General features: G+C 34.3%; 1 protein-coding gene across 1 annotated transcript in view; it reads right to left on the minus strand.

Annotated features, from left to right (window-relative positions):
* Window positions 1–15,982, minus strand: part of Dnah6 (dynein axonemal heavy chain 6) — a 263,669-nt gene that overhangs the window by 204,392 nt on the left and 43,295 nt on the right. The window contains exons 12-13 of the mRNA XM_005335870.5: window positions 9,525–9,725; window positions 6,246–6,366 (exon numbers count right to left, since the gene is read on the minus strand). Of these exons, the coding sequence (XP_005335927.2) occupies window positions 6,246–6,366; window positions 9,525–9,725 (322 nt within the window). The remainder of the gene's footprint in view (window positions 1–6,245; window positions 6,367–9,524; window positions 9,726–15,982) is intronic.

Consider the following 15,982-nt stretch of genomic DNA (forward strand, 5'->3'; position numbering starts at 1 on the left):
GGTTTAATGCGATGCCAATCAGAATCCCAAAGGCATTTCTTGTAGAAATAGATAAAGCAATCATGAAATTCATATGGAAAAACAAAAGACCCAGAATAGCAAAAGCAATTCTAAGCAGGAAGTGTGAATCTGGAGGTATAGTGATACCAGAGCTCAAACTGTACTACAAAGCAATAGTAACAAAAACAGCATGGTACTGGTACCAAAACAGGCAGGTGGACCAATGGTACAGAATAGAGGACACAGAGACTAATCCACAAAGTTACAACTATCTTATATTTGATAAAGTGGCTAAAAACATGCAATGGAGGAAGGATAGCATCTTCAACAAATGGTGTTGGGAAAATTGGAAATCTATATGCAACAAAATGAAATTGAATCCCTTTCTCTCGCCAGCCACAAAAGTTAACTCAAAATGGATCAAGGAGCTAGATATAAAAACAGAGACACTGTGTCTGATAGAAGGAAAAGTTGGCTACGATCTACATATTGTGGGGTCGGGCTCCAAATTCCTTAATAGAACGCCCATAGCCCAAGAGTTAATAACAAGAATAAACAAATGGGACCTACTTAAACTAAAAAGTTTTTTCTCAGCAAGAGAAACAGTAAAAGAAGTAAGTAGAGAGCCTACATCCTGGGAACAAATTTTTACCCCTCACACCTCAGATAGAGCCCTAATTTCCAGAATGTACAAAGAACTCAAAAAATTAAACAATAAGATAACAAAGAATCCAATCAACAAATGGGCCAAGGACCTGAACAGACACTTCTCAGAGGAGGACATACAATCAATCCACAAGCACATGAGAAAATGCTCACCATCTCTAGCAATCAGAGAAATGCAAATCAAAACCACTCTAAGATACCATTTCACTCCAGTAAGATTGGCAGCCATTATGAAGTCAAACAACAATAAGTGTTGGCGAGGATGTGGGGAAAAGGGCACACTTGTACACTGCTGGTGGGACTGCAAAATGGTGAGGCCAATTTGGAAAGCAGTATGGAGATTCCTGGGAAAGCTGGGAATGGATCCACCATTTGACCCAGCTATTGCCCTTCTCGGACTATTCCCTGAGGACCTTAAAAGAGTGCACTATATGGATACGGCCACATCAATGATTATAGCAGCACAATTCGCAATAGCTAGACTGTGGAACCAACCTAGATGCCCTTCAATAGATGAGTGGATAAAAAAATTGTGGCAGCTATACACAATGGAGTATTATGCAGCACTAAGAAATGACAAAATCATAGAATTTGCAGGGAAATGGATGGCATTAGAGCAGATTATGCTAAGTGAAGCTAGCCAAGCCCTAAAAAACAAATGTCAAATGTCTTCTTTGATATAAAGAGAGCCACTAAGAATAGAACAGGAAGGAAGAGCATGAGGAAAAGACTAACAGTAAACTAAGACGAATGGGGGGAGAGAAAGGGAGAGAGAAGGGAAAGCATATGGAAATGGTAGGAGACCTTCAGCGATACACAAAATTATAAGAGGTTATGAGGGGCAAGGGGGAGGGGGGGAAAAGGGGAGAGAATTGAACAACAGCAGAGGAGGTAGAGAGGGAAGATGGGAGGGGAGGGGAGGGGAGGGGGGATAGTAGGGGATAGGAAAGGTAGCAGAATACAACAGTCACTAATATGCCATTATGTAAAAATGTGAGTATGTAACAGAAGTGAGTCTGCAATATATATTTGGGGAGTTCAAAACCCAATTGAGTCAAATGTATGAAAGATGATATATCATGAGCTCTGTAATGTTTTGAACAATCAATAAAAAAATGGAAAAAAAATACAAAAAAAATCTCTGGGGCACAATGAAGGCAGTTCTAAGAGGATAATTCATTTTATTGAACTCATTCATTAAAAGCATGGAATGTCAACAAATAAATTACCTAATATGACATGTCAAAGCCCTAATAAAATAAGAACAAATCAAAAGCAAAAGCAGAAGAAGACAAGAAATAATTAAAATCAGAGCTGAAATCAATGGAATTGAAACACACATACACAAAAAAATCCAAAAAACTGACAAAAAGGTGGTTGTTTCATGAAATTGATAAACCCTTAGCCAAACTAATAAATAAAAAGAGAGAGAAATCTCAAATTACTAAAATTGGTGATGAAAAAGAAAATATTGCAATGGAGACTACTGAAATACAGATAATAATAATAAATATTTATACTGTAATTAAATAGAAAATCTTGAAGACACCAACAAATTCCTAGAGACATATGAACTACACAAATTGAAACAGGAGGACATAGCAAATTTAAACAGATCACTTTCAAATAATGAAATTAAAGATGCTATCAAAAGCCTACCAACAAGGAAAAACCCAGGATCAGATGGATTCTCAGTTGGGTTCTACTAGACCTTCAAAGAAGAATTAATTCAAATCCTCTGCAAACTATTCCAAGAAAGAGAAAATGAGGGAATCCTTTCAAACTCATTCTATGAAGCTAGTATCATCCTGATACCAAAACCAGACAAAGGCACCTCAAGGAAAAAAAAAACTTCAAGCCAATATCCCTTATGAACATAGATACAAAAATTCCCAATAAAATTCTGACAAATTGCATACAAAAACATATTGAAAAGTCAGTGTACCATGATCAAGTGGGGTTCAATATATATAAATCAATAAATGTAATTAATCACGTCAATACACTTAAAGACAAGAATCACATGTTATCTCAGTAGAGGCAGAAAAAGCTTTTGACAAAATATAGCATCCATTCACTAGAAAAACTAGGAATATTAGGAATATACCTCAACACTATAAAAGCTACAAATTTTACCCCAAGCCTGATATCATTTTAAATGGAAAATAAATTGAAAGTGTTCCCTTTAAAAACTGGATCAAGACAAAGATGCCCTCTTTCACCACTTCTATTCAATACAGTCCTTGAAACTCAAGCCAGAGCAATTAAAAAGATTAAAGAAATTAAAGGGATAAGAATAGGAAAAAAAGAACTCAAATTATCACTATTTTATGACAACATTATTCTATATTTAGAAGACCTAAAAACCTCCACCAGAAAACTTCTAGAACTCATAAATGAATTCAGCAAAGTAGCAGGATATAAAATTAACACACATTAATCAATTATGTTTCTATGTATCAGTGATGAATCAACTTAAAGAGAAATTAGGAAAACTATTCCATTCATAATAGCCTCAAAAATATTTGGGAATCAATCTAACAAAAGAGGCGAAAGACCTCTACAATGAAAACTACAGAGACTAAAGAAAGAAGCTGAAGAAGACCTCAAAAGATGGAATGATCTCCCATGCTATTGCATAGGCAGATTAATATTGTCAAAATGGCCATTCTACCAAAAGTGCTATACATATTTAATGTATTACCTATTAAAATGCCAATAACATTCTTCATAGAACTAGAAAAAGCAATCATGAAATTCATATGGAAAAATAAGAAAACCAGAATAGCCATAACAATCCTTAGCAAGAAGGACAAAGCTGAGGCATCACAATACCAGTCCTTGAACTATACTACAGAGCTATAGTAAAAAAAATGCCATGGTATTAGTACCAAAACAGACATGAAGACCAATGGTACAAAACAGAGGAGACACACTCACATAAAAACAGTTATCTCATGTTAGACAAAGGTGCTATAAACATACATTGGAGAAATGATAGCTTCTTAAACAAATGGTGCTGGGAAAATTGGAAATCCATGTGTAACAAAATAAAATTAAAACCCTATCTCTCACCCTGCACAAAAAATCACTTCAAAGTGGTTCAAGGATTAGGCATTAGACCAGAGACTCTGTGCTTACTGGAAGAAAGAGTAGGCCCCAATCTCCATCATGTTGGCTTAAATTCCTCAATGAGACTCCTAAAGTACAAGAATTAAAAACAAGAATCAATAAATGGGTTGGTATCAAACTCAAAAGCTTCTTCACAGCAAAGGAAACAATCCAAAGCATCAAAACAGAGCTTACAGAATGGGAGAAAATCTTCGCCACCTGCATCTTAGAGCATTAATATCCAAAATATATAAAGAACTCAAAAACCTTACCACCAAAAAATAATAACTTAATCAGAAAATGGGCAAAGGAACTGAACAGGCACTTCACAGAAAAAGAAATATAAATGGTTAACAAATATATGAAAAATGTTCAACATCTCTAGCAATTAGAGAAGTGCAAATTAAAACTACATTGAGATTTCATCTCACTCCAGTCAGAATGGTAATTCAAGAATATAAGTAATAAAAGATTAGCAAGGATGTGGGGAAAAAAGTATACTCATACATTTCATACGTGGTTTTTGCTGTACCATTTGCTGGTGGGACTTCAAATTGGTGCAACCACTCTGGAAAGCAGTATGGAGATTCCTCAAAAAACTTGTAATGGAATCACCACTTGATCCAGGTATCCCACTCGTTTCATATACCCAAAGGACTTAAAATCAGCATACTATAGTGATGCAGCCACATCAATGTTTATAGCAGTTCAATTCACAATAGCTGAACTATGGAACCAACCTAGGTGCCCTTCAATAGATGAATGGATAAAGAAAAATGTGGTATGTATACAGAATGGAATACTATTCAGCCATAAAAATAATAAAATTATGGCATTTTCTAGTAAATAGATGGAACTGGAGACTATCATACTAAGTGAAATAAGCCATCCCAAAAAACCAAAGGCTGAATGTTTTCTCGACATGTGGCTGCTAATACCAAAACATGGGTGGAGTGGGAGGAAGAATAGAAATTCATTGAATTAGTCAAAAGAAAATGAAGGGAAGAGAGGGGGAATAGGAATAGAAATTTCAGTAGAATGAATCAGACATAATTCAATATGTTCATACATTAATACACAACCAGTATAATTCTGCATCATGTACAACCACAAGAAGGGGTTATACTCCATGCACGTACAATATGTCAAAATATATCCTATTGTCATATAAAACTAAAAAGAAGAAATAAAAATTAAGAAAAAATCTTGTACTCTCCAGTCTCTGAAAATTTAGAAGAACTAATTGATTAAAAATAGTTGTTTGAATTAGGTCTACTAACGTAGTGCTGAATTGTCAGGCTCTTTACTGACCCCATGATTCGATGGCCCAGCACACAAGGCATGATGTCCTGTATCCCTGTCAGTTCACTTCAGTTCAACATGCACTGTCTCAGTTGAGAGTGTTTCCAAAGAACAATGGAAGAAAACTTATCATTTTTTTATAAAGTAAGTTCTTTATTAAGTTAGTAAATAGAAAAAAGAATGTCTGTTGCAGATTTTTAAAACTTAAGGGACATAACAACCAGATACAATGCCTGGTCTTGTACTAGATCTTGGGCCAAGTCAGATATAATCTGGTTTACCTGGGAAATTTTGAATATGGAACAAGTTTAACAATTGTTTAGCAATTTTTTAAACAATTAAGTTTTTTGGATGGTAATGTGATACTAATATTTTGGTTCTGTAGGAGGATATTGAATTATTTAACTTAGAGATAGAAAGTCTAATTTAAAATACTTTAACATAATGAAGGATTGAAATAAAAATATAAAACTTATAGAAAAATTAATGCTGGTTCATGAGGCAAAGTATCAAAATGATTATTTCGCATATTAAAAAAAGCAATAAAACCAGTTCATAAAACAAGAACTGTACTTTGTTTTAAATAGCAATAACAAATAATATGTACTTAATTTTTATAATTATCTAAATTTCCTTGCCTAAAATTTCAATCTAATATTCTAGATTATTTTCTTTTCTCAAAGATAATATGTCTACTAAAATAATTCCCCCTGGTATAATTTCATGACTAAGACTTGTTAATTCACACCCATCAGGTCTCAATGTGGTTCCCCTGACAAAAAAAGATTACTCAAATTCCTAAGAAAGAAAAAAGTTATATAAGCTTCATTTAATAGAACTGGTAGAGATGTATATAGTATTTTCAACTCATTCCCATATACAGTTTGTACAGCCTTAGCACAAATAAAACATCATACTAAAAGATAAGCCATTAGGAGGAAATTGCTCCCCCAAATTTCCTGAAATAAAATAGCAGTACTGAGTAAAGATAAAGGGGGAAAGTAATTCTATAGAAAATAATCTATAAATAAATAAATTCTTGACTTTTGTTGGGACTTTTTAGGGCTACTCTTTCTGTCACCAAATATCCCCATACAGAAAACTACAAGACCACATACTTGGTATTTCTATAAAAAATAATTAGTATGGACAAATGGAAGACTTACCAGGTTCTTGAAGTTTAAGAGCTTGCAAATCAAGACTCTCATTTTCCTTAAAGAATAAATGGATCTTTTCAAAAGTAGCTGCATATAAGTAGGCAGACTCAAATGCTGCACGAACAGTTTCCTAAATGTTATAAACAAGCAGATGAAAATAAAACCACTATATTTTTCTTAAGCAGAATTCAATTTAGCATTGACACATACATATATGCACACACAAGTAGTGCCTCTGTGTCCAGAAATATGCTTTGACTTGGGGATACATGAATTAGGAAAGGCACATCCTTGATGTCAAGGGGAAGTTAATGAACTCAAGAAGAAACTTATAAATTTTTTAAAAATACTCTTTAAATTTGACTTTTGAAGAATTATTCCTGATGATTGAAAAGAAGAACACTTGTCAATTTTTTCTGCTTCATGGTAGACAATAAATCATTAGTAAACCTGGCAAAGAGTTAATGCCTTTTCATTTTCCAAGCTGCAAATTTTATGTTTTAGTGGATATATTTTTTGAATAAAAGCAAAACTAGTTGGCATGCCTACAAAATCACTTGTTATACTTACTGACAAATTCTCCGCACTGACCAGTCTTTCATTCCAAAATGTCCTTCATACATTGCCCTAATAAAACATTTTCCTTCACTTTTTACATTTGGCTCCAGCCTTTATTTCCCCACAATCCCTGCCAACCCAAAATAATTTCTTGCACTTATTTCAGTCCCTTTAATACCTATATTGACATATATTATCACATGTTTAATGCTTATAAAAGGCAGTTTAAATTTGTTGTTGGTCTTGACATGTGACTTCCTTGTTGTACCCCAAAACTTACCTTTTTATTTCCTTTCAAGACTTCTTGCAAGTGAACATTTTTTTTTCTCATGGAAAACTAAAGACAATGGAATTACACAAACCCAACATACCAATGATAGGGAAAATGATTCAGAGTCATGCTTTATAGATGGTAGGCAAGTACTAGAAAATTTAGCTCACAAAAAAATGGTAAATACCTTAAATGTCTATATTAATTATTTGTTTCATTTATTTTCTTTTATTAGGCTCTTATGTAATCTTACAGAATATTTGTGCCTTTACAATAAAAATTTTAAAAAATCAATTTCAAACTGTTACTCTTTTGAGCTGACTGATATGTGTGTGACATAAACATATATATGGGTGACAAAAACATAATATGAGGCCTATAGTTAGAAAGCTCCACTGATTTCAAAATGATTTAAATTTTTTTAATTTTGAGATAATTTCTATTGAAAAAAATGTTGCTGGATCAGTATAAAGAATTCCATTGCTTACCCTAGTTCCCGAAATTTCAGCAATTTGCCACATTTCCTTCATTATTCTCTTTCTATATCTATTATTTTACTCTAAACAATTTGGGAGAAAATTACAAGTGTGGCATCTTTACCCCTAATCATTTCAGAATTTATTTATCAAATGCAAGGATATTTTCTTGCACAAACATAATACAATGGTCTGAATCAGAAAATGAACATGGATATTTATATTATCCAACTATAAACATTATGCAAGTCAGTCATTTGTCACATTATATTTTTCATAACAAAAGAAAGAAAAAATAGTACTAGTCCACTGTTCTATGTAGGATATCACATGCCATCTTATTATAGCTTTTTGGTTTCCTTTAATCTGGAAGACTTTCTCAATCATTTTTTTTCATGACCTTTACATTTTTTAAGATTGTCTGTATGCATTTGTGTTTTATGTTTCCTAATGTTTAGATTCAGCTATACATTTCTGGCTATAATATCACAAAATGATGTGTGTTTTCAGGGCATCACATAATGTGATTTTGTGTGATTATTTGTAATGTTAACAGATTAGTTACAGTGGCATCTGCTAGGCTTATCATTGTAAACTCACACTACTTTCCCCTTTGAAATCACTAAATATGTTATGAAGAGAAGCTCTGAACTTATATAAATATCTTGATTCTCATCATACTTTTGCATATTAATTTCATTTTTATTATTAATTGAAAACATAAAGACATAAAATTGGACATTATTAATGAGGTACCATGTTATGTTTAGATTAAGTTAGGTTAACTATTAAGTTAGGAGATATAGTTATCCTCCTCTACATGTATCATTTCTTCATGGTGAAAACATTTAATATCCTTTCTTCTAGCTTTTGGAGATACATAGTACATAAATGTTACCTGTAGTCACCCTGCAGTGCAATAGCACACCAGTACTTCTTCTTTCTATCTAACTGTAACTTATACCCATTGATCAATCTTTCCCTAGCCCTCCCTCCCCACTGCTCTCCCCAACCTCTAGTAACTTCTATGAGATCAGTCTTTTTAGAGGGAGATCACATGTCCTTATCTTACTGTGTCTGGTTTATTTTACTCAGCATAATGATCTCCAATTCCATCAGTGTTCTTGTAAAGAATAGGATTTCATTATTTGTCCAGAGTATTCCAATGTGAATATATACCACATTTTTTTAATTCATTAATCAGGTGAAATGCACCTTGCTTAATTCCATATCTGAGCAACTAGCTGCTGCTGCTCCTTCTCCTCTTCCTCCTCCTCCTTCTTCATGGGTGACTGAACCCACTGAGCTACCTCCCTAGCTCTTTATTTTTTGTTTTGAGACATGATCTCACTAAATTGCTGAGGCTGGCTTTGAACTTGCAATCCTCCTGATATCTTGGCAATTAAACCAAAGAATAGGGCTGCTTTTTCCCTTCTCACATCAATATTCTCTGTAAATGTGCTTTTGTTTTTAAAAGTTGGGACATTTAAGCTGAAAATGTTAGCATATGAAATGCTATGTTCAAAATATACTTGATACAGTGCTTTTGAAGAGTTATCAAGAGATATTATTACATTTCTAATGAGCCTCAAATAATTACATTATACTTTTATAAAGCACAAAACATTTAATAGGAAATGACTTCAATTAAAAATATTGTATTAGCTGGTAAGTCATCCAGGTTCTGCTTGTGTCTGTAAGAATTCTCAATAGCCATTATTGCCTCACTAGAAGCACATGCATATAGATTGCTAATGATATGTAACTGCTTTGCCAGATATTTTAATGCTATTAAAAAGTTATCTCTTGCTTAACAGGGCAATATTTTAGGTATCAACATTATTTTCAAATTTTACCATGTAGAAATTACATTTATTCCAATTTTCACAAATAAAATATTTAAAGATGAGACAGAAAGAAAATATATTACTCAATTTCTTAAAAACTGAAAATATAAAACAGTTTTAGTAAAAGTAAATTTACCTTTATTTGATAGACAATTATGTGATAATTCTTATCATCATCAAACACAGATGATAAACTTGGCCCAGGTCCACAAGTTTTTTCTTCAAGTTTGTTGTTAATGTAAGGGCTGGTGAAAGCATCAAAATATGAATCAGGCACGAGATTAGGAACTGATAACACAGTGTTTTGAAAATTATCAACTGAATCCGAAATACCATCCTGTTAGAAAAGCATAAATATAAATGTAAAGACAAATGATTATATTTATGAATATTCTGAATTACTAAACATGAATACTCAATCAACCAGGCCAGATGTTGTGTTGATTCTTTGATGAATTAGAAAACACAGTCCTGCTTAGGACACATATTTTGTAATTGAAAAAGAGGTAAATTTTTTTTTTTAAATGTAGCACATTATAAAGAGATCCACATTCAAGTATGAACAAAACACCAGAGGGTCATAAGAAAAGAAAGCCAAAGGAAAGTTTAAAGGAATTTACATTGTTGGCAGAGAGAGGAGGACTTGTGTGTTCAAGGCTGGTAGCCTATGCCTGTAATCCCAGCTGTTCCAGAGGCTGAAGCAGGAGTATCACAAATTCCAGGTCAGCCTGGGCAATCTAGAAAAATACTACCAAGAAGGAGAAGGAGGAGAATGAATTGTGTGGGGGCATGGTGAGAAGAAGTTGTTTGAGTAGTAATTTCTATTTTAGAGATCTAGGGCTAGGGATGTACAGAGATGGAGACTTGCTTAGTGTGTGTGAGTCCCTAGGTTCAATCCTTGGTACCACAAAGAAAAAATATATAACCTGAGATTAAAAAAAAAATTTTAGACATGTAAACAAAGATTTATGCAAGTACATTCAATACAGTATTACTCATAATAATAACTAAAGATATACTGAAGTGGCAGGACCACCCCTTCTGACCAGTGTACTACGCGGAGAGCAGAGAGATCCAGCCCAGACAGCCCACTTGGGATCCAGGATTTCAGGAGGCCCGGTTCACCCCTCCCCCAGTAGGACAGACACTGCCAGAGCCTAGCCTTTGGCATAAGAGCATCCCTTCCTACAAGCAGACAACTTTGGGAGGTCAAGCCCAGCAGCCCAGATCCACCCACACCAGCCTCTGCAGGGCCCAGGTGCACAGCAGGCTGGGTCCACCCCTTTCTCGGCAGGGTAGACACTCACCAGAGATTAGCCTGTGGTGCAGGACCACCCCTTCTGACCAGTGCACTACCCCAAAGCTGAGATTCATTCCAGATGGCTCACAACCGCCCATGTGGGATCCAGGGTTTCACTAAGTCGAGTTTACCCCTCCCCCAGCAGGGAAGACACTGCCAGAGTCTAGCCTTTGGAATAAGACCGCCCCTTCCTACCAGCAGCCTACCTTGGGAGGTCAAGCCCAGTGGCCCAGATCCACCCACTCCAAATGACGCAGGATGCAGTAACATCCATTGAGGGACACCAGCAGGGTTTGGAAGCCAAACATCAAGGTGAGTTACAGACAATCTACACAGGTACTACAAGAATATAGAGAAGAAACTGTAATATCTCAGATCCACACTGCAAGAAAGGAAGACACATAGACAACATGAAAAAACAAGAGAGGAAAGTGCCCCAAACAAACCAGGACACTATAATAACAGAATCTATAGACAGCAAGTTGATGAAATGTCAGAGAAGGAGTTCAGAAGGTTCATAATTAAAATGATCTGTGAATTAAAGAATGACTTCTATGAGCAAATACAAGCAAAAAATGATCACTCCAACAATGAAATACAAGAGCAAATTCAGGTAGCAAAATATTACTTCAAGAGAGAGATAGTGACCCTGAAAAAAAAGCCAGAAATCCTTGAAATAAAGGATGCAATAAATCAAATAAAAAAGCATAGAAAGCATAGCCAACAGACTAGATCACTTGAAATAAAGAACATCAGATAATGAAGACAAAGTATATAATCTAAAAAATAAAGTTGATCATATAGTGAAGAAAGTTAGAAACCTTGAACAGAACATCCAAGAATTATGGAACAGCATCAAAAGACCAAATCTAAGAGTTATTGGGATAGAGGAAGGCACATAGTTTCAAACCAAAAGAATGCACAATCTCTTCAATGAGATAATATCAGAAAATTTCCCAAGCATGAAGAGCAAATTGGAAAAACCAAACATAAGAGGCTTACAGGACACTAAATGTACAAAATTACAACAGATCTATACCAAGCACATTATAATGAGAACGTCTAACAACAGAATAAGGATAGAATCCTAAAAGCTTCAAGAGAGAGGAATCAGATCACATATAGGGGGAGACCAATTTGGATCTAAGAAGATTTTTTAACCCAGATCCTCAAAGCCAGGAGATCATGGAACAACATATACCAAGCTCTGAAAGAAAATGGATGCTAACCCAAGAATCTTATATCCAGCAAAACTAAACTTTAGATTTGATGATAAAATAAAAACCTTCCATGATAAACAAAAGTTATAAGAATTTACAACTAGAAAGCCTGCACTACAGAACATCCTCAGCAAAATATTCCAAGAAGAGGAATGAAATACAATGATGAAAATCAGCAGAGGGAGAGATTACATTAAAGGAAAATCAGAGGAGAAATCTAGTCATGTTAAATACCAAAAAATAAACAAAAATGGCGGGGAATACAAATCATGTCTCCATAATAATCCTGAATGTTAATGGCCTAAACTCAACAATCAAAAGACATAGACCAGCAGATTGAATTAAAAAAAGTAAAAATTAAAAAAAAGACCCAACAATATGCTGCCTCCAAGAGACACATCTCATAGAAAAAGACATTCACAGACTGAAGGTGAAGGGTTGGAGAAAATCATACCACTCACATAAACTGTGGAAACAAGCAGAGGTTTCCAGTCTCATATCTAAATAAAGTAGACTTCAAACTAAAGTCCATCAAAAAGGATAAAGAAAGACATTACATACTGCTCAAGGGAACCATACACAAACAAGACTTAACAATTGTAAATATATATGCCCTAAACAACATAGCAGCTATGTTCATCAAACAAACTCTTCTCAAGTTCAAGAGTCAAGTACACCACAACACAATAGTTTTGGGTGAATTTTTTTTCTTTCTTTTTTTTTGTGGTTCTGGGGATTGAACTGAGGGCCTTTTGTATGGGAGGCAAGCACTTTACCAACTGAGCTACATCCCCAGCCACTTGGGTGAATTTAACACACCTCTTTCATCATTAGATAGATCTTCCAAACAAAAGCTGAACAAAGAAACTATAGAACTCAATAATATAATCAATAACTTAGACTTAACTTACATATATAGAATATTCCAACATTCAACAAGAGAATATACTTTTTTCTCAGCAGCACATGGATCTTTCTCTAAAATATACCATATACTATGCCACAAAGCAACTCTTAGCAAATATAAAAAAGTAGAGATACTACCCTGCATTTTACTAGATCATAACAAAATGAAATTAGAAATCAATGACAAAATAAAAAAATATATAAAGTCCACTCCAACACCTGGAGACTAAATATTATGCTACTGAATAAACAATGAGCTGCAGAAGACATCAAGGAGGAGATTAAAAAGTTTTTAGAGGTGAATGAGAACACAGGTACAATATATCTGAATTTCTGGGACACTATGAAAGCAGTTCTAAGAGGAAAATTTATTGCATGGAGTTCATTTCTTAAAAGAAGAAAAAGTCAATAATTAATGACTTAACATTATATCTCAAAACCCTAGAAAAAGAACAATTCAACACCAAAAGCAACAGAAGACAGAAATAATTAAAATCGGAGCTGAAATCAGTGAATTGAAACAAAAGAAACAATTGAAAAAATTGACAGAACAAAAAAGTTGGTTCTTTGAAAACATAAATAAAATTTACAGATCCTCAGCCATGCTGATGAAGAGAAGGAGAGAGAAAACTCAAATCACTAACATACGTGATAAAAAAGGAAATATCACAACAGACACTATAGAAATACAGAAGATAATTAGAAATTATTTTGAAAACCTGTACTCCAATAAAATAGAAAATATCAAAGGCATTGACAAATTTCTAGAGTCCTATAATTTGCCCAAATTGAATCAGGATGATATACACAATTTAAATAGATCAATTTCAAGTGACAAAATAGCATACACCATCAAAACTCTACCAACCAAGAAAAGCCCAGGACTGGACAGATACACAGCCAAGTTCTACAAGACCTTTAAAGAAGAACTAATACCAATACTCTCCAATTTATTTCAGGAAATAGAAAAAGAGGCAGCACTTCCAAACTCATTCTATGAGGCCAATATCACTCTGATTTCAAAACCAGGCAAAGACACATCAAAACAAACAAACAAAAAAGAAAACTTCAGACCAATATCTCTAATGAACGTAGATACAAAAATTCTCAATAAAATTCTGGCAAATCAAATACAAAACATATCAAAAAGATCGTACACCATGATAAGTGGGATTCATCCCAGAGATGCAAGATTGGTTCAACATACGGAAATCAATAAATGTAATTCATCACATCAATAGACTTAAAGAACCATATGATCATCTCAATAGATGCAGAAAAAGCATTTGACAAAATACAGCTCCCCTTTATGTTCAAAACACTAGAAAAACTTGGGATAACAGGAACATAATCTCAACATCATAAAGACTATTTATGCTAAGCCCCAGGCCAACATCATTCTAAACGGAGAAAAATTGAAGACATTCCCTCTAAAAACTGGATCAAGACAGGGATGCGCTCTTTCACCACTTCTGTTCAACATAGTTCTTGAAACACTGGCCAGAGCAATTAGGCAGATGAAAGCAATTAAAGGGATACACATAGGAAAAGAAGAATTCAAATTGGCACTATTTGCTGATGATATGATTCTATAGCTGGAAGACCCAAAAAGTTCCACCAGAAAACTCCTAGAACTAGTAAATGAATTCAGCAAAGTAGCAGGATATACATCAACAGCATTTTTGTATATCAGTGACAAATCCTCTGAGATGGAAATGAAGAAAACTACCCCATTTTCAATAGCCTCAAAAAAAAAAAACTTGGGAATTAACTTAACAAAAGAGGTGAAAGGTCTATGTAAAGAAAATTACAGAACCCTAAAGAAAGAAATCAAAGAAGACCTTAGAAGATGGAAAGATCTACCTTGCTCTTGGATAGGCATAATTAATATTATAAAATGACCATACCTACAAAAGCACTATACAGATTTAATGCAATTCCAGTAAAAATCCCAATAGCATTCCTTATAGAAATAGAAAAAATAATCATGAAATTCATCTGGAAAAATAAGAGACCCAGAATAGCTAAAGCAATCCTTAGCAGGAAGAGTGAAGCAGGTGGCAGACCTTAAACTATACTACAGAGCAATAGTAACAAAAACAGCATGATATTGGCACCAAAACAGACTGGTAGACCAATAATACAGAATAGAAGACACAGAGACTAACCACAAAACTACAATTATCTTTTTTTTGACAAAGATGCCAAGAATATGCATTGAAGAAGAGTTAGCTTCTTCAACAAATGGTGCTGGGAAAACTGGAAATCCATATGCAACAAAATGAAATTAAATCCCTATCTCTCACCATGCACAAAACTCAACTCAAAATGGATCAAGGACTTAGGAATACAACTAGAGACCCTGCGGCTAATAGAAGAATCTCCATCATGTGAGGTTAGGCACCAACTTTCTTAATAAGACTCCTGTAGCACAAGAATTAAAATCAAGAATCAATAAATGAGATGAAATCAAACTAAAAAGTTTCTTCTCAGCAAAAGAAACAATCTGTGAAGTGAATAGAGAGCCTACATCTTGGGAGCAAATCTTTACCCCTCACACATTAGATAGAGCACTAATCACTAGGGTTTATAAAGAACTCAAAAATCTAAACACCAAAAAAAAAAAAAACCAAATAACCCAATCAATAAGTGGGCCAAAGACATGAAAAGACACTTCTCAGAAGGTGATGTATAATTAATTAACATGAAAAAATGTTAATCATCACTAGCAATTAGAGAAATGCAAATTAAAACCATCCTAAGATACCATCTCATTCCAATCAGAATGGCAGTTATTATGCATACAAACAACAATAAGTGCTCGAAAGGATGTGGGGGAAAAGGTACACTCATACATTGCTGATGGGATTGCAAATTGGTGCAGCCAATATGGAAAGCAGTATGGAGATTCCTTGGAAAATTGGGAATGAAACCACCATTTGACCCAGCTTTCCCTCTCCTCAGACTAAACCCAAAGGACTACATACTACAGGGACACAGCCACATCAATGTTTATAGCAGCACAGTTCACAATAGCTAAACCATGGAACCAACCTAGATGCCCTTTAATAGATGAATGGATTAAAAAAGTGGCATATATACACAATGGAATATAACTCAGCAATAAAAGAGAATAAAATCATGGCATTTGCAGGTAAATAGATGGAG

This window comes from Ictidomys tridecemlineatus, chromosome 12, assembly GCF_052094955.1.
Source record: "Ictidomys tridecemlineatus isolate mIctTri1 chromosome 12, mIctTri1.hap1, whole genome shotgun sequence".
Lineage (NCBI taxonomy): Eukaryota > Metazoa > Chordata > Mammalia > Rodentia > Sciuridae > Ictidomys > Ictidomys tridecemlineatus.